Here is a 20,152-nt window from a genome sequence, read left to right as displayed (position 1 = left end):
ACGGGGGAAGGAAAGGAGTGGACGGACCGGAAGTGGGGGAACGGAAGCGAGGCCGGACCGGAAGCCTTCGAGCGGAATAAAAAGGACGTCGGACCGGAAGTCCCGCTGAGCGATCATGGAGGCGGCTGGAGGCAGGTTAGTGGTGTGTTGCTGGGGTTGCCGGTATGCGGGCTCTCTTGAATCTGGGGCGGCCCCTTGCACTTGCCCCTTGGGGAGCTTCTGGAATCTTCCACCGGTTTTTACCCAGGCTCCCTGCCTCAGATCTTCGGCTTTTGAAGCCCTCACCCCTCCACTTTGTTCCCTCCTGATTGGACCGTTCCCACAGTCCCCTGGCCTTCGATGGGGGAAATAGAGAGGAGCCTTTTTTCCTCTGGTGCTGGGGATTAAGACGAGGTCCTCGTTTTGTGTCCCATCATCTTTAACAATTAGGCCGTCTGAGCAGCAAAATCAGGCTGCATTCACTTCCACAGAGGGAGGTTTAAAATTTAATGATCTCACTTCCCCTCCCCATCCCACAAAAAAAAACACTGGGGGTGGGGCGGGCGTGTGGAGAGGGGGGTTTTGAGTTGGACAATCTGAGCTTATCAATAGAATAGGAAACGGGTATCAGAACCCTAGGATGTCCACGCAAAAGATGCAACACCTGCCCCTTCACTTCCTCTCTCCTCACCGTCCAAGGGCCCAAACACTCCTTTCAAGTGAACAGCATTTCACTTGCATTTCCCCCAACTTAGTCTAATGCATTCGTTGCTCCCAATGCGGTCTCCTCTACATTGGAGAGACCAAACGCAAACTGGGTGACCGCTTTGCAGAACACCTGCGGTCTGTCTGCAAGAATGAGCCAAACCTCCCTGTCGCTTGCCATTTTAACACTCCACCCTGCTCTCTTGCCCACATGTCTGTCCTTGGCTTGCTGCAATGTTCCAGTGAAGCTCAACGCAAACTGGAGGAACAGCACCTCATCTTCCGACTAGGCACTTTACAACCTTCCGGACTGAATATTGAATTCAACAACTTTAGATCTTGAACTCCCTCCTCGATCCCCACCCCCTTTCCGTTTCTTTCCCCTCCCTTTTGTTTTTTTCCAATAATTTATATGGATTTTTCTTTTCCCACCTATTTCCATTATTTTTAAACCTATACCTTTTATGCCCTGTTAGTCTTATTCCACCCCACCCCCACTAGAGTTGTACCTTGTGTGTCCTGCCATCCATTCTTAATGAGATAACATCACCACCTTCAACACTTCTTTGTTCTTTTGTCTGTGATATGTTTTGATTATCTGATCCTATCACTGCTTGCGTGTCCCTACAACCACCCCCCCTTCTGTGGAGAGGAACTGAGTTAATGTTTCAAATTGAATGACTTTTCACTAGAGTTAAAGGAAGGCAGAATTATGATGGATTTTATAACTGTCAAGAGGGGGTAGGAAGAACATCAGCAAGGCCTGGGATAGGCTAGAGGGTGGGAGAGATTAAATGACAAATATGTCATGGAACAGAAGTAATAACGGGTGTACTAAAGAAGCAAAGCATTGGTCCAGAATGAGTGTGAATGATAGAATAACGAACGGCTCTGACTGAAAGCAAAACAAAAACTTGAAAAACAGATTCAGATTGGCACATGGTTTTAAAAAAATCAAAATGGTGGACAGAATTCATGGCCTGAAATTAAAATTGGAATTGAAACTCTCTCTCTCTCTCTCTCTCTCCCCTCCCCCTGGACCTGCTGACTATTTCCAGCACTTGCTGTTTTTCATTTCAGTTCAATCAATCCTTGACTTCAGGAGTTTTTATCTTAATAATCAGACTGCTAAATACAGATTTTTAGTGCAGGATCATTAGCCAGTGACTGGCACTACCTGCACTTATTCCCTTCCCTCCCATCTCCCTAACGTTGAGATCGTCCAAACCTCTGCCAGCCTGTAATGCAAATTCACCCCAAAATTCGTGCTCGCTGACATATGCTGGCTCCCAGTCTGGCAACTCCTCCGTTTAAAAAAGTTTTCATCCTTGTTTTCAAATCCCTCCATTGCTTCACCCAATCCCTATTTCTGTAACACCCCCCCCTCCCCCCACCCGGCCCCGCTGGCTTCACAAATTTTGGAGATCTCGGCATCTGGCCTCTGGGGCATCTCTGATTTTTCTGCCATAGTTAAATGGGGTGGAGGGGGGTCTTACAAGAACATAAGAACCAGGAGCAGGAGTCGGCAATTCAGCCCCTCGAGCCTGCCCCGCCATTCATTACAATCATGGCTGACCTCATTTCGGCCTCAACTCCAACTTCCCGCCCTCTCCCCATAACCTTTCAACCTGTTACTAATTAAAAATCTGTCTATCTCCTCCTTAAATTTATTCAGCGCCCCGGCATCCACTGCGCTCTGAGCTAGTGAATTCTACAGATTCACGACCCTTTGAGAAAAGTAATTTCTCCTCATCTCTGATTTAAATCTACCACCCCTTAGCCAAAAACTATGGCCTCTCGTTCTAGAATGTCCCAAAGGAGGAAACATCTGCTTTCACGTCACCTTTAGCATCTTATATACCTCAATTAGATCTCCTCTCAATCCTTCTAAACTCTAGTCTGGGGTACTAGGTAAATGCAAGTGGCTGATATTACCCTGGCCCAGAGTCTGGCACTGACCTGTATTCACACCTATGTCTCTTGCAGGTTTTTACTGGATTCCTAGCTGAACGTGTTGTCCAGAGCCCAAGATGTCCCAGGCGACAAAGAGGAAACACGTGGTCAAGGAGGTGCTGGGAGATTATGAGCCACCTTCAGAGAAGCAACAAATTGTGCGGGTAAGGAGGTACCCAGGCCCTGGCCCAGCTCATCACCGACTCATTGGTAACATTAGGCACAGGATGCAGCCTTGGCATCCTCACTGACTCTCACTGGGGTACGGGTCTCACACACACTGACTCTCACTGGGGTACGGGTCTCACACATACTGACTCTCACTGGGGTACGGGTCTCACACACACTGACTCTCACTGGGGTACGGGTCTCACACACACTGACTCTCACTGGGGTACGGGTCCCACACACACACTGACTGTCACTGGGGTACGGGTCCCACACACACACTGACTGTCACTGGGATACGGGTCCCACACACACACTGACTCTCACTGGGATACGGGTCCCACACACACACTGACTCTCACTGGGATACGGGTCCCACACACACACTGACTCTCACTGGGATACGGGTCCCACACACACACTGACTCTCACTGGGGTACGGGTGCCACGCACACTGACTCTCACCGGAGTATTGGTCCCAGTCACACTGATTCTCACTGGTGTACCAGTTCTTTGAGTGCAGCCTGTAAGATTGTGGCTGTTACCTTATTTGAACCGAATAGTACATCGCTCGTAGTGAGTAAGCAGCAGAATATGTCTATTAACTTACCGGCAGGCGGTCTGTTCAATGGACCTCACACTCTGAGCTTGACCTTCAGTGACTTTAATCCAAGCTAGCAACAGGTCTTTAGGGTGCCTGGACTTTTATACTCGCTAACAAACAAAGCATATCACCTGACAGAATTCCCCATCTCCTGCATCAACTTTAAGCGCGTATTCAGCAGTGACTGGGCCCTTCCTCATCTGTGCCTTACAAAGACTCTGTGCCTTGCTTCCTGGTACAACTTGGCTCCTCCCTCTCCGTATTTCCCCCTCAGTCCCATTGCCAGTTTAGTTTCTGTTAATCATCTTGATTCTTATCGCGTTGTAATCTGATCCATTCTATTGTTCTTGCTTGATTTAATCTGCATTGATGAGAGAGAAACAGAGTTGATGTTTCCAGTTCGACGTGACTCTTTTCCAGAACTGAAGGAAGGCAGAAATGTGATGGGTTTTGAGAGGGTGGGCATAAGAAAAAGGAGCAGGAGTAGGCCATTCAGCCCTCTGATCCCATTTAAAAAAAAATTAGAAAATTTATTCATTCATGGGACGTGGGCTTTGCTGGCTGGGCCCAGCATTTACTGCACGTCCCTAATTACCCCTTGAGAAGGTGGGGGTGAGCCGCCTTCTTGAACCGCTGCAGCCCCTGTGGTGTAGGGGCACCCACAGTGCAGTTAGGGAGGGAGTTCCAGGATTTTGACCCAACAGCAGTGACGGAACGGCCGATATATTTCCAAGTCAGGATGGTGAGTGGCTTAGAGGGGAACTTCCAGGTGGTGGTGTTCCCATGTGTCTGCTGCCCTTGTCCTTCTAGATGGTAATGGTTGTGGGATTGGAAGGTGCTGTCTAAGGAACCTTGGTGAGTTCCTGATGTGCACCTTGTAGATGGTAAACACTGCTGCTACTGTGTGTAAGTGGTGGAAGGAGTGAATGTTTGTGGATGTGGTGCCAATCAAGCGGGGCTGCTTTGTCCTGGACGGTGTCAAGCTTCTTGAGTGTTGTGGGAGCTGCACTCATCCAGGCAACTGGAGAATATTCCATCACACTCCTGACTTGTGCCTTGTAGATGGTGGACAGGTTATGGGGAGTCAGGAGGTGAGTTACTAACGCAGGATTCCTAGTCTCTGACTTGCTCTTGTAGCCACAGTATTTATATGGCTAGTCCAGTTCAGTTTCTGGTCAATGGTAACCACCCCCCCCCCCCCCCCCCCCCCCCCCCCCCCCCCCCCCCCCCCCCCGGATGTTGCTAGTGGGGGGATTCAGCGATGGTAATGCCATTGAATGTCAAGGGGCGATGGTTAGATTCTCTCTTGTTGGAGATGGTCATTGCCTGACACTTGTGTGGCACGAATGTTACTTGCCACTTGTCAGCCCAAGCCTGGATATTGTCCAGGTCTTGCTGCATTCGGACATGGGCTGCTTCAGTTTCTGAGGAGTCACGAATGGTGCTGAACATTGTGCAATCATCAGCGAACATCCCCACTTCTGACCTTATGATGGAAGGAAGGTCATTGATGAAGCAGCTGAAGATGGTTGGGCCGAGGACACTACCCTGAGGAACTCCTGCAGTGATTTCCTGGAGCTGAGATGATTGACCTTCAACAACCACAACCATCTTCCTTTGTGCTAGGTATGACTCCAACCAGTGGAGAGTTTTCCTCGATTCCCATTGACTCCAGTTTTGCTGGGGCTCCTTGATGCCACATTTGATCACATGTGGCCTTGATGTCAAGGGCAGTGACTCTCACCTCACCTCGGGAGCTCAGCTCTATTGCCCATGTTTGAACCAAGGCTGTAGTGAGGTCAAGAGCTGAGTGGCCTGACAGAACCCAAACAGAGTGTCAATGAGCAGGTTATTGCTAAGCAAATGCCACTTAATAGCACTGTTGATGACCCCCTTAGCTTGGCAAGTTCTGGAGCAAAGCCTTCAGTACTATTGGCGGAATATTGTCAGGGCCCATAGTCTTTGCAGTATCCAGTGCCTTCATGCAGTTCTTGATGTCACGTAGAGTGAATTGAATTGGCTGAAGACTGGTATCTGTAATGTTGGGGACCTCTGGAAGAGGCTGAGAAGGATCATCCACTCGGCACTTCGGACTGAAGATTGTAGCAAATGCTTCAGCCTTATCATTTGCACTGATGTGCTAGGCTCCTCCATCATTGAGGATGGGGATATTTGCGGAGCCTCCAGAGCTGTTTAATTGTCCGCCACCAATCACGACTGGATGTGGCAGGACTGCAGAGCTTAGATCTGATCCGTTGGTTGTGGGATCGCTTAGCCCTGTCTTATCGCTTACTGCTTATGCTTTGTGGCACACAAGTAGTCCTGTGTTATAGCTTCACCAGGTTGACATCTCATTTTTAGGTATGCCTGGTGCTGCTCCTGGCATGCCCTCCTGCACTCTTCATTGAACCAGGGTAGGTCCCCTGGCTTGATGGTAATGGCAGGGTTGGGGAGCCGGGTCATATTACAGATTGTGTTCGAGTATAATTCTGCTGCCCCACAGCACCTCATGGATGCCCAGTCTTGAGTTGCTAGATCTATTCGAAATCTATCCCATTTAGGGCAACGCAATACGGTGAAGGGTATCCTCAATGTGAAACTGGGACTTTGTCTCCACAACGATTGTGTGGTGGTCACTTCTGCTGATACTGTCATGGACTGATGCAGGCAGGTTGGTGAGGTTCCTCCACCACCTGCCGCAGACCCAATCTAACAGCTATGTCCTTTAGGACTCGGCCAGCAGTGGTGCTACCGAGCCATTCTTGGTGATGGAGATTGAAGTCCCCCACCCAGGGTACCTTCTGCACCCTTGCCCCCTTCAGTGCTTCCTCCAAGTGCTGTTCCACATGGAGGAGCACTGATTCATCAGCTCAAGGAGGGCGGTATGTGGTAATCAGGAGGTTTCCTTGTCCATGTTTGGCCTGATGCCATGAGACTTTCTTGAGGACTCCCAGGGCAACTCCCTCCCGACTGTGTAACTACTGTGCCGCCACCTCTGCTGAGTCTGTCCTGTTGGTGGGACAGGATGAAGTGAGACAGCTCTCCCACTAGCCCCCAGATGTAAGGAGGACTCTGCAGGGTTGACGAGGGCTGAGTTTGCTGTTATCGTTTCCTTGGTCGATGCTGGGTGATCCGTCCGGTTTCATTTTGGTTTTGAGACTTTGTAGCGGTTTGTTTGTAGCCATTACATTGCTTGGTCTGGAGTCGCATGTAGACCAGATTTAGTGAACCCACAATAGACTTTTAATTCCAGATTTCTATCGAATTCCACCATCTTCCGTGGCCAGATTTGAACCCGGGTCCCCAGAGCATTGCCGAGTGTCTGGATTACTAGCGACAGTACCACTATGCCATTGCCTCCCCAGTGTGTTGTGACCACAGCCAGTGTTAATTGCTGGGCAAAACCAAATCCCAGAGGATTACAGGCCATTCCCTGTTTTTTTTTGTATTCTGAAAACAAGAAGATGATATACTGATCTTGGCAGTAAGAGATCCAGTAACACAAAAATAAAATAGAACTTAAGCACATAAGATTACGGTTACACAATTAAGGTTAGTCTTTCAGAACATTAAAAAAAAACTCACAAATACACACCTGCCAGGCAGCACTCCCTTATTGATGTTAACTATAAAAGAAATCCAGTAACATTACCCAAGGCAAACTGCTGTAGCTTCAATAAAGGCCTACCACATGACCTCTACCCTCTTCCACTCTGCGGTGGAAACCATTTCAGAATAAAACTGCTTGTTGCAGCCCAAGACTTTTCTGGCTTGACTGGATGGTTGATTCAAACTGTCCTTCCTCCCAGCCCAGAGCTAACAGCTCCCAGCTCAGCTCCAGCTTTCTTTAGCTAAGCCCGCCTCAGTAACTCTAAAATACCGTTCTTTTTTTCCCTTTCATCTCCAGGTCTCACACCTCTTTGAAATTCAAATCCTTCCCAATATTAAAATCTTTTTTGTCTATCTTGTCTTTGCTTTTGGGTCAATAAAATATATCCCCACTACTATTAACCTATGGAACCCCTGCAAGATGCAAACATGTTTCTTGTTGCCTCTGACTCCCTTTTGATTTTCAAACAAACTCTCAACTTATCTAAAAATGTAATTGTTAGTTCTAACCTATTTACTTGCGCCTCAAACTTAACACCTCTATCCTTTTCATGTTTCAAACCACCCCCCCTCCTCGACAATCTGACTCCTATCAATCTCTTGCCCAGCTTAATTAAATCATATACACACACACACACCCTTCTTTACAAAATGACACAATATTCCCCAAAATATTAAAAAATAACATCCGTGCTCACAAATGAGATCCTGGCAGATCTTGGACTTCAACACCATTTTCCGACGCTATCCTCATATCCCTCGATTTTTTTATTACGTGGAAATCTAAATATCTCAGTCTTGAAGATACTCGATGACTGAGCCTCCACTGCTCTCTGGGGCAGAGAATTCCAAAGATTCACCGCCCTCATGGTGAAGAAATTCCTCCTCGTCTCAGTCCCAAATGGCCTACCCCTCATTCCGAGACTGTATCCCCTGGTTGTAGATCCCCCAGCCAGGAGAAATGTCTCTCCTGTCGAGTCCTGTAAGAATTTTGTACGTTTGAATGAGATCATCTCTCATTCTTTGAAACTCCAGAGAATAAAGGTCCAGTCTATTTAATCATTCCTCATAGGACAATCCCTCCATCCCAAGAATTAATTTGGTGAACCTTTGTTGCACTACCTCCAAAGCAAGTATATCTTTCCTTAGGTAAAGAGAACTGCACACAATACTCCCAAGTGTGGTCTCACCAAGGATCTTTATAATTGCATTAAGACATCTTTACTCCTATACTCAAATCCTGTTGTAATGAAGGCCAATATACCATTTGTCTTAATTGCTTGCTGTAACTGCATGTTAGCTTTCAGTGACCCATGAGCAAGGACTTCCAGATCCCTTTGAAGCCTTTCACCATTTAAGAAATACTCTATTTCTGTTTTTCCTATCAAAGTGGATAGGCTCTCATTTCTCCACATTGTATTCCGTCTGCCAAATTTTTGCCCCCCAGCTTAGCCTCTCCAAATCCCCTCGAAGTGTCTTTGCGCCCTCCTGACAGCTCTCACTCCCACCTAGTTTTGTGTCGTCTGCAAACTTGGAAATATTACGTTTAATCCCCACATCCAAATCATTGCTATAGATTGTGAAAAGCTGGGGCCCAAGCACTGATCGTTGCGATACCCCACTAGTCACAGCCTGCCATCCTGAGAATGATCCATTTATTCCTACTCTGTTTTCTGTCCATTAACTAGTTCTTAGTCTGTGCCAGTGTCTCCAGCCCAGAGCAGATGTCCCGAGCCCTGGCACTGGGCGGGCAACATAACCACCTGGACTTGCCTCCTTGACTGCAGAGAATAGTATCTGTGCCCCTGACTATTCTGTCTCCCATCACTACCACACTCCTCTTCTCGCCCTACACTTGAATGGTACCCTTCACCATGGTGCCATGGTCAGTCCACTCATCCACACAGGTAGCAAGCACCTCGTACTTGTTGGACAAAGTCAGGGGCTGAAGCTCCTCCATCACTACATGCTGATCCCCCTTACCTGTCTGACTCGCAGTCACATCCTCCTGTCCCTGACCATTGACCAACTCTTTAGGTTCTGAAGGTCCCACACACACTGACTCTCACTGGGGTACGGGTCCCACACACACTGACACTCACTGGGGTACGGCTCCCACACACTGATTCTCGCTGGGGTACCCCTCCCACACACTGACTCTCGCTGGGGTACCCCTCCCACATACTGACTCTCACTGGGGTACGGCTCCCACACACTGACTCTCGCTGGGGTACCCCTCCCACACACTGACTCTCGCTGGGGTACGGGCCCCACACACACTGACTCTCACTGGGGTACAGGTCCCACACACACTGACTCTCACTGGGGTACGGGCCCCACACACACTGACTCTCACTGGGGTATGGGTCCCACACACACTGACTCTCACTGGGGTATGGGTCCCACACACACTGACTCTCACTGGGGTATGGGTCCCACACATGCTGACTCTCACTGGGGTATGGGTCCCACACACACTGACTCTCACTGGGGTATGGGTCCCACACACACTGACTCTCACTGGGATACGGGTCCCACACACACTGACTCTCACTGGGGTACAGGTCCCACACACACTGACTCTCACTGGGGTACAGGTCCCACACACACTGACTCTCACTGGGGTACGGCTCCCACACACTGATTCTCGCTGGGGTACCCCTCCCACACACTGACTCTCGCTGGGGTACCCCTCCCACACACTGACTCTCGCTGGGGTACGGGCCCCACACACACTGACTCTCACTGGGGTACGGGTCCCACACACACTGACTCTCACTGGGGTACGGGCCCCACACACACTGACTCTCACTGGGGTATGGGTCCCACACACACTGACTCTCACTGGGGTATGGGTCCCACACACACTGACTCTCACTGGGGTATGGGTCCCACACACACTGACTCTCACTGGGGTACGGGTACCACACACACTGACTCTCACTGGGGTACAGGTCCCACACACGCTGACTCTCACTGGGGTACGGGTCCCACACACACTGACTCTCACTGGGGTACGGGTCCCACACACACTGACTCTCACTGGGGTACAGGTCCCACACACACTGACTCTCACTGGGGTACGGCTCCCAGACACGCTGACTCTCACTGGGGTATGGGTCCCACACACACTGACTCTCACTGGGGTACGGGTCCCACACACACTGACTCTCACTGGGGTATGGGTCCCACACACACTGACTCTCACTGGGGTATGGGTTGTACACACACTGACTCTCACTGGGGTATGGGTCGTACACACACTGACTCTCACTGGGGTATAGGTCCCAAAGATCCTGGACGCTCTTCTGTGACCTTCGACATTGAATTTCAGAAGACTATTTGGCTGCAAAAGTCATCACAGCAAAGCAGAACGCCGTATAAACATACGAATCAGGAGCAGGAGTGAGGCCACTCGGCCCCTCGAGCCTGCTCCGCCATTCAATAAGATCATGGCTCATCTGACTGTAACCTCCACTCCACATTCTCACCTACTTCTGATAACCTTTCACCCTCTTATTTATCAAGAGTCTATCCAGCTCTGCCTTAAAAATATTCAGGGACCCTACTCCCACTGCCTTTTGAGGAAGAGTTCCAAAGATTCACTACCCTCTGAGTGAAAACATCTCTCCTCGTCTCAGCCTTAAATGAGCGAGTGCTTATTTTAAGCACCTTTTCAGGTGTCAGTGGGCAGTGCTCAAGAGCTGATTATTATTTTTGCCTGTTTGCTTCAGTTGAGGTCAGCCGAGAGTTGTGCCGGTTCAATACGGTTTCTGAACTGCTCGCACGTTCACAGAATCACACGGTGCAGAAGAGGCCCTTCGGCCCATCAAGTCTGCACCGACACCTGAGAAACACCTGACCTACCTACCTGATCCCATTTACCAGCACTTGGCCCACAGCCTTGAATGTTATGACGTGCCAAGTGCTCATCCAGGTACTTTTTAAAGGATGTGAGGCTAACCCGCCTCCACCACCCTCCCAGGCAGCGCATTCCAGACCATCACCACCCTCTGGGTAAAAAGGTTTTCCCTCACATCCCCTCAAAACCTCCTGCCCCTCACCTTGAACTTCTGTCCCCTCGTGACTGACCCTTCAACTAAGGGGAACAGCTGCTCCCTATCCACCCTGTCCATGTCCCTCATAATCTGGTACACCTCGATCAGGTCGCCCCTCAGTCTTCTCTGCTCCAACGAAAACAACCCAAATCCATCCAGCCTCTCTTCATAACTTAAATGTTTCATCCCAGGCAACATCCTGGTGAATCTCCTCTGCACCCCCTCCAGTGCAATCAGAATGGCGACCAGAACTGCGCACAGTACTCCAGTTGTGGTCTCACCAAGGTTCTATACAACTCCAACATGACGTTCTGGAGGTTGGACAGTGTTGCTTGGACAGGATAGATGATGACAGGTCAGTGCAGACCAACACACTCGTCCCTGGTGGAGCAGGACTGGATGTGTTCCAGGACTGGACTGCCTCTGTGCCTTGGTGACACTGCCAGTATTAAGCGATGGAGCAGAGATACATTAAGGGTTATAAAAGTTTGTGGTTAAAAACAATCACTTGGTAGTACAAAACTTGAATATTGTTAAAGCCCAAGCTTTTTATCTTGCACTCGTCAGGACAAACACAAGAATATCAAATTTCAGACAACAACGATTTATACTACAGGAGAAGTTTGGGGAGACTATAGTTCCCTGTTGCTTTCTCCATGGCAATGCCTTGGCCAATCAGAGTTAACTTGCTAGCCAATCAGAGATAACTTGCTAGCCAATCAGCAGCACTCCTTTCTCCTGTGTATAAATTATTATGATTGTTTAAAATTTGGCATTCTTGCATTTGTCCTGATGAGTGCAAGGTGAAAAGCTTCAGCAACATGCCCCACTTTACAGCACAGTTCAAGTTATTGTAGCACCCTGGTGCCAGTACTGTGGGAGTGCTGCGTTGTCGGAGGAGCCATCTGTTTGGTGAGACACTTAAGCCCTAGAGCTCGTGTGCCCTCTCAAGATTTCTGTCGCATCGTTTCCCGCAGGTGGTCGGATCGCCAGGAAACAACCTTCACGAAGTGGAAACGGCACAGGGAGAGCGGTTCCTCGTCAGCATGCCCACCAAATTTCGCAAGAACATCTGGATCAAGCGGGGTACGGGCGTGTCTGAACATGGGGCGCCTGTTGTATAGCTGCAGCTGCCTCGCGCCAGTCCGCTAACTCATTGTGTCGCGCAGTGTCCGCAACTTCAGGCAGCACGCAGCTGGCTGGCAGGGTTTGGGGTGGAGGTGGGGGGTCATGGGTGTCATTGTTGGGGTGAGGCTCCTTTTAAACTGAAACAGCAAGGCAAGAGTGCGCCAGAACAACTGCGCATAATCTGGGCGACTGGCTGATCTCTGGGTGGGACAGTCGGGCTAATTTCTGTGTTCTTGCTGTCAATATCAGAACCTGGGGGAGGGGAATTTAACTCGGGAGAGGCTGGGGAAGCTCCCCTGCTCCCTGCAAACTGAGGGCTAAAGGCTGTGTTTATTTATGCCGCAGCTTTAGGGGGAGCACATGTTCAGTGTCAGCTGCTGCATTAAAATGAACAAGTTGGCTTGACACAGACTAACGATAAAGTTCAAATTACCCATTTTTTGACTTTGTGCAGTCCTTGCTCAATTGCAAGTTCTTATATCCACCTTATCGATCGCAATTCAACAGCTCCCTCTAAAATATGCTTCCAGCGATTCAATGACTGCTGAAGAAACATAATCGGGAAATTTCGGTAAATGAAATTCCCCACTTCCAATGAGATCCAAGCCTGTGGAGAATTGATCATAATATTTTTTGGTCAAAGTTAATAAAGTATTTTTGGAATAGAATACCTAAGAAATTTATTACCTCGGGTAAGATTCACAGCAACGTCCTTGGGATTAAGTGTTGACTATCATCCGACAGAGCTACCTGGGCTATGTGGGGGCTGGGGGGTGTGGTTTCCAGTACAAAGCCTTAACAGTCCGGGGGGAAATATAGCACTTAAATAAAGTAATTTATTTTGTTTATTTTTTTTGGTCGGATTTATAACAGATTGTGGCACATTAATGGGAGTTCTGTGTGGGGATTTTGGACCGCTCTGTAGTAATTCTGATATCGAAGGATTCCATCCTGCTGGACTCCCGGTCAGTAGCAGCAGTTAGTGCCAGCAAAACCACCGATGTTCTATGTGTGTTTTTTACCCCATTCAGGTGACTTTCTGATCGTGGACCCCATCAAAGAAGGGGACAAGGTGAAGGCAGAAATTAACTCCATCCTGTACAAGGAGCACATCAAGCAGCTCAGGAAAGAAGGACTGTGGTAAATACCATTTGAGGATCGAGGGAAGGGTACATTCACATCAGTGCTTTGGCAGCCCTTCACTAAGGTTACTGGATGGTAATAATTGCGGCTTCTCCCAGACAGGTCCCCAGAACCAGACGATAACCCTCCCCCCCAACCAACTGAAGGGACACTGCGATTCCCAGCTTTCAGGGGTCGGTCGTGGTTTGGTGCATAGTACTCTTGTGCCCCTCCAACAGTGCAGCACTCCCTCAGTACGGCCCCTGCTACAAGGAGCGGTGTGCCGTTGGAGGGTTGGCACTGAGGGAGCGGTGCGCTGTCAGAGGGTCGGCGCTGTGGGAGTGGCGCGCCGTCGGAGGGTCAGCGCCATTGGAGGGTCAGCGCTGAGAGAGCGGCGCTCCGTCGGAGGGTCAGCGCTGAGGGAGCGGCGCTCCGTCAGAGGGTCAGCGCTGTTGGAGTGTTGGCGCTGTCTTTCAGATGAGACATTAAATCAAGGCCCCATCACGTGTCTCAAGTGAAAGATCCCACGGCCACTATTGGAAGGAGGGGGGTTGGGGGGGAAGGAGACGTGTTCTCCCCGGTGTCTTGGGGCCAATATTTATCCCTCAGCCAAGGTCATTAAAAAAGATCTGGTTGTTTTCATATTGTTGTTTGTGGGAGCTTGCTGTGCATGAATTGGCTGCTGCGTTTCCACATCACAACAGTGACCACACTTAAACAAACTCCAATGGCTTTGAAACACTTTTTGACATCCTGAGGATGTGGAAGGTGCTATAGAAATGCAAGCTTTCCTTTTTGGCTTTTTGGGGGCTGGGGGGTGCGGGCGGTAGCTGTGGCAGGGGTTACAAGAGGATGGATCATATTGGCTTAAGGTCATGGCTGGGTGTGAGGCAATGGGAGGGCAAATGAAATGGGGATGCTGGGCAGCGAGGGAAGGCAAATGGGCAGCAGGGGGCACGAGTTGCAGTGAGGGTAATTGTTAGTCTGTGCAGACCCTGCCTCTGATGCATATTCCTTCCTGTCCCCCACTCCCCTCAAGGCCTGCCAGCTTCTCGGACCCAGTGACGGAGAGCACTGTGAGGTGAGTGTCATCGTCTCAAACTGTGCCAACATGGCCCAACTTCAGGGTGAGGCACTCAATGCCCACTGTCTATCTCTCTCTCTCTGCCTAGAACAGGCACCGTCTATAAAAGCCTATGTTCCTTCACGCAGGTGCGATTCTGTCTGTGTATCCGGCTCCCTGGGAGAGGTCACATTGTGAAACCTGACTCCGGCCCCCTCACTCAGCTCAGCTAGATGAGAGAGACTCAGCTCTTTCCCGATCTTTGTGTAATGGGCAGGGACTCCGTACTCAGTAGACAGTGACTTAGTGCTCAGTGGACACAAAGCACTCGTTTTCAGTGGTCCTCAGCCCTGTCTCAGCTCATCTGCTGCTGAAGCCCTCGTATGCGTTTGTTACCTCTAGACTCGACTACTCCGATGCACTCCCAGCTGGTCTGCCACACTCCACCCTCCATAAATCTCAGCTTATCCAAAACTCTGCTGCCTGTGTCTTAACCCTCACCGAGTCCCATTCCCATATCACCCTCTGTGCTCGCTGTCCTACATTGGCTCTCAGTCGAGTGACGTGTTGATTTTAAAATTCTCATTCTTGTAAGAGCCTCGCTCTTATTTCAGTATCCTCCTCCAGCCCCTACAATGCTCTTTTATCTGACATCTCCTCCCACCCTACAACCCTCCCTATCTCTATAACCTCCTTGTTAAGGCAGGTGGATGGTAAATGCCAAGCTGCCCAAATGCCAGAGGCAAACTTGAAGCAGCTGCCACAACTATTTGCAATTTGTACTTATTTTGAGATGCAGGTTTTGAATTCAGTATAAGGCAGCCACCGAATCTTATAGGTTTCTTACAAAACTAAATTAAACCTTTATTAATAGAAGAAATGATTTTGAGCACATACATAGATCTACAAATTACTACTATAACTTCTAAATCCCCTATTTAACCTAAACCCCAGTTACACCTCCGTTAAGACAACAGTGAGACACATAGCTTTTAAATGACCCAGGCAAAGTAATACACAATACCCTGAGCAGTCGAATTCATAGTGAGTTTTTCTCAGCTTCAGTTCTTTGTAGACAGCAGCTTGAGGGCTTAGATGCTTTTCATGTTTGTGTTAGATCTTAGAATGCCTGCCCTTACACACAGCCTTCACTCCTTTATATGTATTTTCCCATTTAAGTGCAAATTCCCATTGGTGCCCCTCCAGTTTAGATGCAACCTGTCCTTTTTGTACAGGTCCCACTGATCCAGATATCGGAAACCCTCCCTCCTACACCATCTGTTCAGCCATGTGTTCAGCTGCACTATCTTCCTATTTCCAGCCTCACTGGCACGTGGCACAGGGAGTAATCCTGAGATTACAACCCTAGACGTCCTGTTTTTTAACTTTCTGCCTAACTCCCTGAACTCCCGCTGCAGGACCTCGTCACTCTTCCTGCCTATGTCATTAGTACCAATGTGTACCACGACCTCTGGCTGTTCTCCCTCCCCCTTCACAATGTCCCATGCCCGATCAGAGACATCCTGGACCCTGGCACCAGGGAGGCAACATACCATCCTGGTGTCTCCTTCACGACCACAGAAGCGCCTATCTGAGCCCCTGACTATAGAGTCCCCTATGACAATTGCTCTTCTGTGCTTTGACCCCCCCCTGCTGAACAACAGAGACAGCCGTGGTGCCACAGCTCTGGCTACTGCTGTTGTTTTCCCCTGATAGGCCATCTCCCACAACAGTATCCAAACTGGTATACCTGTTAGAGAGAGGGACATCCACGGGGGATTTCTGCACTGACTGCCTGCCCTTTCTAGCAGTCACCCATCTATCTGTCTGTACCTTGGGTGTGACCACGTCTCCAAAACTCCTGTCAATGACGCTTTCCGCCACCTGAATGCTCCGAAGTGCATCCAACTGCTGCTCCAACCGATCCATGTGGGTCAGTGAGGAGCTGCAACTGGGTACACTTCCTGCAGATGTAGTTGTCCAGGATACTTGAAGCGTCACAGATTTCCCACATCCCACAGGTGAAGCGCTTCACCCCAGCAACTGCCATTTCTAGAACTATTTAATAAATTAATTTAAATCTAATAACTGCTTATTGACTCCTTATTAACTATATGCTCCCTGGGGCTAGATTTCTACTATAAATGCTAAATTCTAAGATCAGTAATCTCCTGATTCTGCTGTAGATACCCTCTACTTATTAATTAAGTGATTAATTTATTTGATTTAATTAGTTTAACAATGTTTTAGTTTCAAATTCAGTGTAGATCCTCTACCAGCCAATCAGGTCACAGATTTACCATGACACCACTTTTAGTTTTTTTTAGGACCCAAGGTCCGTGAATCCCCGAGGTCAGGTTTTTATAATCAGCTCCCTGGAACTCCGCCCTTCGACTCTGCTCCCTGGAACTCTCCTCGCGCTCTTTTATCCCGTGTCTCCGCTCTCCTCATGCTCTTTTATCCCGTTTCTCCGCCGCTCTCCTCCCGCTCTTTTATCCCGTGTCTCCGCTCTCCTCATGCTTTTATCCCGTGTCTCCGCTCTCCTCGCGCTCTTTTATCCCGTTTCTCTGCTCTCCTCGCGCTCTTTTATCCCGTGTCTCCGCTCTCCTCGCGCTCTTTTATCCCGTTTCTCTGCCGTTCTCCTCGCGCTCTTTTATCGTTTCTCCGCCGCTCTCCTCACGCTCTTTTATCCTGTGTTTCTGTCGCTCTCCTCGCGCTCTTTTATCCCGTGTCTCCGCTATCCTCGCACTCTTTTATCCCGTGTCTCCGCTCTCCTCGCGCTTTTATCCCGTGTCTCCGCTCTCCTCGCGCTCTTTTATCCTGTGTCTCCGCTCTCCTCGTGCTCTTTTATCCCGCGTCTCCGCTCTCCTTGCGCTCTTTTATCCTGTCTCCATCGCTCTCCTTGCACTTTTATCCCGTGTCTCTGCCACTCTCCTCGCTCTCCTCGCGCTCTTTTATCCCGTGTCTCTGCCACTCTCCTCGCGCTCTTTTATCCCGTGTCTCCATCACTCTCCTCGCGCTTTTATCCCGTGTGTCCGCTCTCTTTTATCCTGTGTCCGCTCTCCTCGCGCTTTTATCCCATGTCTCTGCCGCTCTCCTCGTGCTTTTATCCCGCATCTCCGCTCTCCTCGCGCTTTTATCCCGCGTCTCCGCTCTCCTCGCGCTTTTATCCCGCGTCTCCGCTCTCCTCGCGCTTTTATCCCGCGTCTCCGCTCTCCTCGCGCTTTTATCCCGCGTCTCCGCTCTCCTCGCGCTTTTATCCCGCGTCTCCGCTCTCCTCGCGCTTTTATCCCGCGTCTCTGCTCTCCTCACGCTTTTATCCCGCGTCTCTGCTCTCCTCACGCTTTTATCCCGCGTCTCTGCTCTCCTCGCGCTCTTTTATCCCGCGTCGCCGCTCTCCTTGTGCTCTTATCCCGCGTCTCCGCTTGCTCTCCTCGCGCTTTTATCCTGCGTCTCTGCTCTCCTCGCGCTCTTTTATCCCGTGTCTCTGTCGCCCTCCTCGCGCTTTTATCCTGTGTCTCCGTTGCTCTCCTTGCGCTCTTTTATCCCGATCTCCGCCGCTCTCCTCGTGCTTTTATCCGTCTCCGCCGCTCTCCTCGCGCTTTTTTATCCTGTGTCTCCGCCGCTCTCCTCGCGCTCTTTTATCCTGTGTCTCCGCCGCTCTCCTCGCGCTCTTTTATCCTGTCTCCGCTCTCCTTGCGCTCTTTTATCCCGTGTCTCTGTCGCCCTCCTCGCGCTTTTATCCCGTGTCTCCGTTGCTCTCCTTGCGCTCTTTTATCCCGCATCTCCACCGCTCTCCTCGCGCTCTTATCCTGTCTCTGCTCTCCTCGCGCTCTTTTATCCCGTGTCTCCGCCGCTCTCCTCGTGCGCTTTTATCCTTTAAATGCTACACCTTCCATTATATCTGATTTCGTTGTCCCTGCAGGTAATCCCAGTTGTAACTTAAGGTTTATGTACCTTTTGTAAACCAGCGAAAGTTGTTACAGCAACTGCCGAAGCCATCTTGCAGTCTTGCCACTTAAAATCCCTCACACCATCTCTTGAAATCAGAGTGCTTCTCGCACTCGTAACCTTAAGATTCACCAACTCCAAACCAATCAAGGAATTTCAAATATATCCCGCAAAGAGCCCCCAATTTCTGTTATGGCATGGCAGATGATGAATGCCAAGCTGTCCAAATGCCAGAGGGAAACTTGAAGCAGCTGCCATAACTATTCGCAATTTGTACTTATCTTGAGATACGGGCTTTGAATTCAGTAAAAGGCGGCCACCAAATCTTATAGGTTACTTACAAAACTAAATTAAACCTTTATTAATAGAAGAAATGATTTTGAGCACATACATAGATCTACAAATTACCATTACTCAGAGGGTGGTTGGAATCTGGAACACACTGCCTGAGGGAGTGGTAGAGGCAGGAACTCTTGCAACATTTAAGAAGTATTTAGATGAGCACTTGAAATGCCATAGCATACAGGGCTATGGGCTGGAAAATGGGATTAGAATAGATAGGTGCTTGGCGGCCAGAATGGACACGATGGGCCTGTTTCTGTGCTGTATAACTTTGACATACACCCCCTCTATTACTGTACTTTACAATAAGTGCCAATAATATCATGAAAATTATCTTCCTAACATGCTCCTGCTCTTACAAACCTCTCTAACTCTAACCTCCTACAGCTCTATTTCTGTAACCTCTTCCAGCCCCTACAACCATCCCTATCTCTTTTCCTCTAACCCCTATAACCCACTGAGATCCCTCTGCTCCTCTATTTCTGGCCTCTTATCTACCCCCAATTTTAATCGCTCATCTGCTGGTGGGCCCTAAGCTCTGGAAGTCCTTCCCTAAACCCCTGTGTCATCTCCTTTGAGATGCTTATAAAACTGTACCTCTTTGACCTAATATCTCCTGATGTGGCTAGAAGTCACATGGTATTTTATAACACTCCTGTGAAGCCCCTTGGTGACTTCATTAGATTAGTGTAATTAAATAATAATGCAAGTTATTCTCTCCTTTCAGTAACCCAAAGACAGACAGCAGCAATCGGGGATCAGAGGAAGAGTCTGAGGAGGATTCTGCAGATGACAGTGACCTGTTTGTCAATACAAACCGAAGGAATTATGAGTATTCAGAAAGTGAGGATGATGAGGAGGAGGAGGAGGAGGAGGAGGGAGCAGTTTAGAGGTTGGACTTCCTCATCCAGGACAGCAGCAAGTGTTTGCCTGACATTTGTTGGTGAAACGTTGATTATTTCTGTTTGAAGGCTGTGAGAAGGGTCACTGCCCGGTCACAGGGAGGACATCTTTTCTGCACCTTTCCTCACTTTGCAGCAGGTTCCTGTGTGCGCACATCTACATCCATTTTAAAACGTTCTGCCACACTGTGCCTGAGAAGGCGGTGGCTATTGAGGCTGAGCTACGAGCACCGCACTGAGTCCCCAGGGACTGTCTGCATTGTTTGTCATATTTTTGGCTTTGTTTGTGGGGAGGGGGCCTAGGCTTGGGTGGGAGGGAGTTTGAAATACTGTTCCTGTGTAAATAAAAATTGGACAGGTGTGGAATAGTTTGTCTTATTTTAAGAGGAGGGAACAGAAGTTTGTGTGAGAGGGGAAGGGAGTATCAGCTACTTACATAATTCAGCATTGCCACTCCATGGCTAGAGGGAACAAGAGATTAGAAGTGAGGCTATTCCTCCCTGCAGCGGAGGAATATTTGAATGATTAAAAGGATTTTTCACTGACTCTGGTTGAAATATAGCTTCCT

General features: G+C 49.2%; 1 protein-coding gene across 1 annotated transcript; it reads left to right on the top strand.

Annotated features, from left to right (window-relative positions):
- The first annotated feature begins 7 nt into the window (after positions 1–7).
- On the top strand, positions 8–20,129 carry eif1ad (eukaryotic translation initiation factor 1A domain containing). The gene is made up of 6 exons (XM_041179890.1): positions 8–135; positions 2,671–2,801; positions 12,054–12,162; positions 13,236–13,344; positions 14,366–14,407; positions 19,410–20,129. Exons 2-6 carry the CDS (start codon positions 2,715–2,717, stop codon positions 19,570–19,572), a joined length of 510 nt encoding a protein of 169 aa, XP_041035824.1. The 5' UTR covers positions 8–135; positions 2,671–2,714; the 3' UTR covers positions 19,573–20,129.
- The last annotated feature ends 23 nt before the right edge of the window (positions 20,130–20,152 follow it).

Source organism: Carcharodon carcharias, chromosome 37 (assembly GCF_017639515.1).
Source record: "Carcharodon carcharias isolate sCarCar2 chromosome 37, sCarCar2.pri, whole genome shotgun sequence".
Lineage (NCBI taxonomy): Eukaryota > Metazoa > Chordata > Chondrichthyes > Lamniformes > Lamnidae > Carcharodon > Carcharodon carcharias.
This window is presented reverse-complemented; position numbering and strand designations above follow the sequence as displayed.

Coding starts and splice junctions, on each gene's coding strand:
- eif1ad (XM_041179890.1), top strand. CDS start 2,715: ATGTCCCAGGCGACAAAGAGGAAACACGTGGTCAAGGAGGTGCTGGGA. Junction 2,802..12,053: donor AGAAGCAACAAATTGTGCGG/GTAAGGAGGTAC, acceptor CGTTTCCCGCAG/GTGGTCGGATCGCCAGGAAA. Junction 14,408..19,409: donor GTGACGGAGAGCACTGTGAG/GTGAGTGTCATC, acceptor CTCTCCTTTCAG/TAACCCAAAGACAGACAGCA.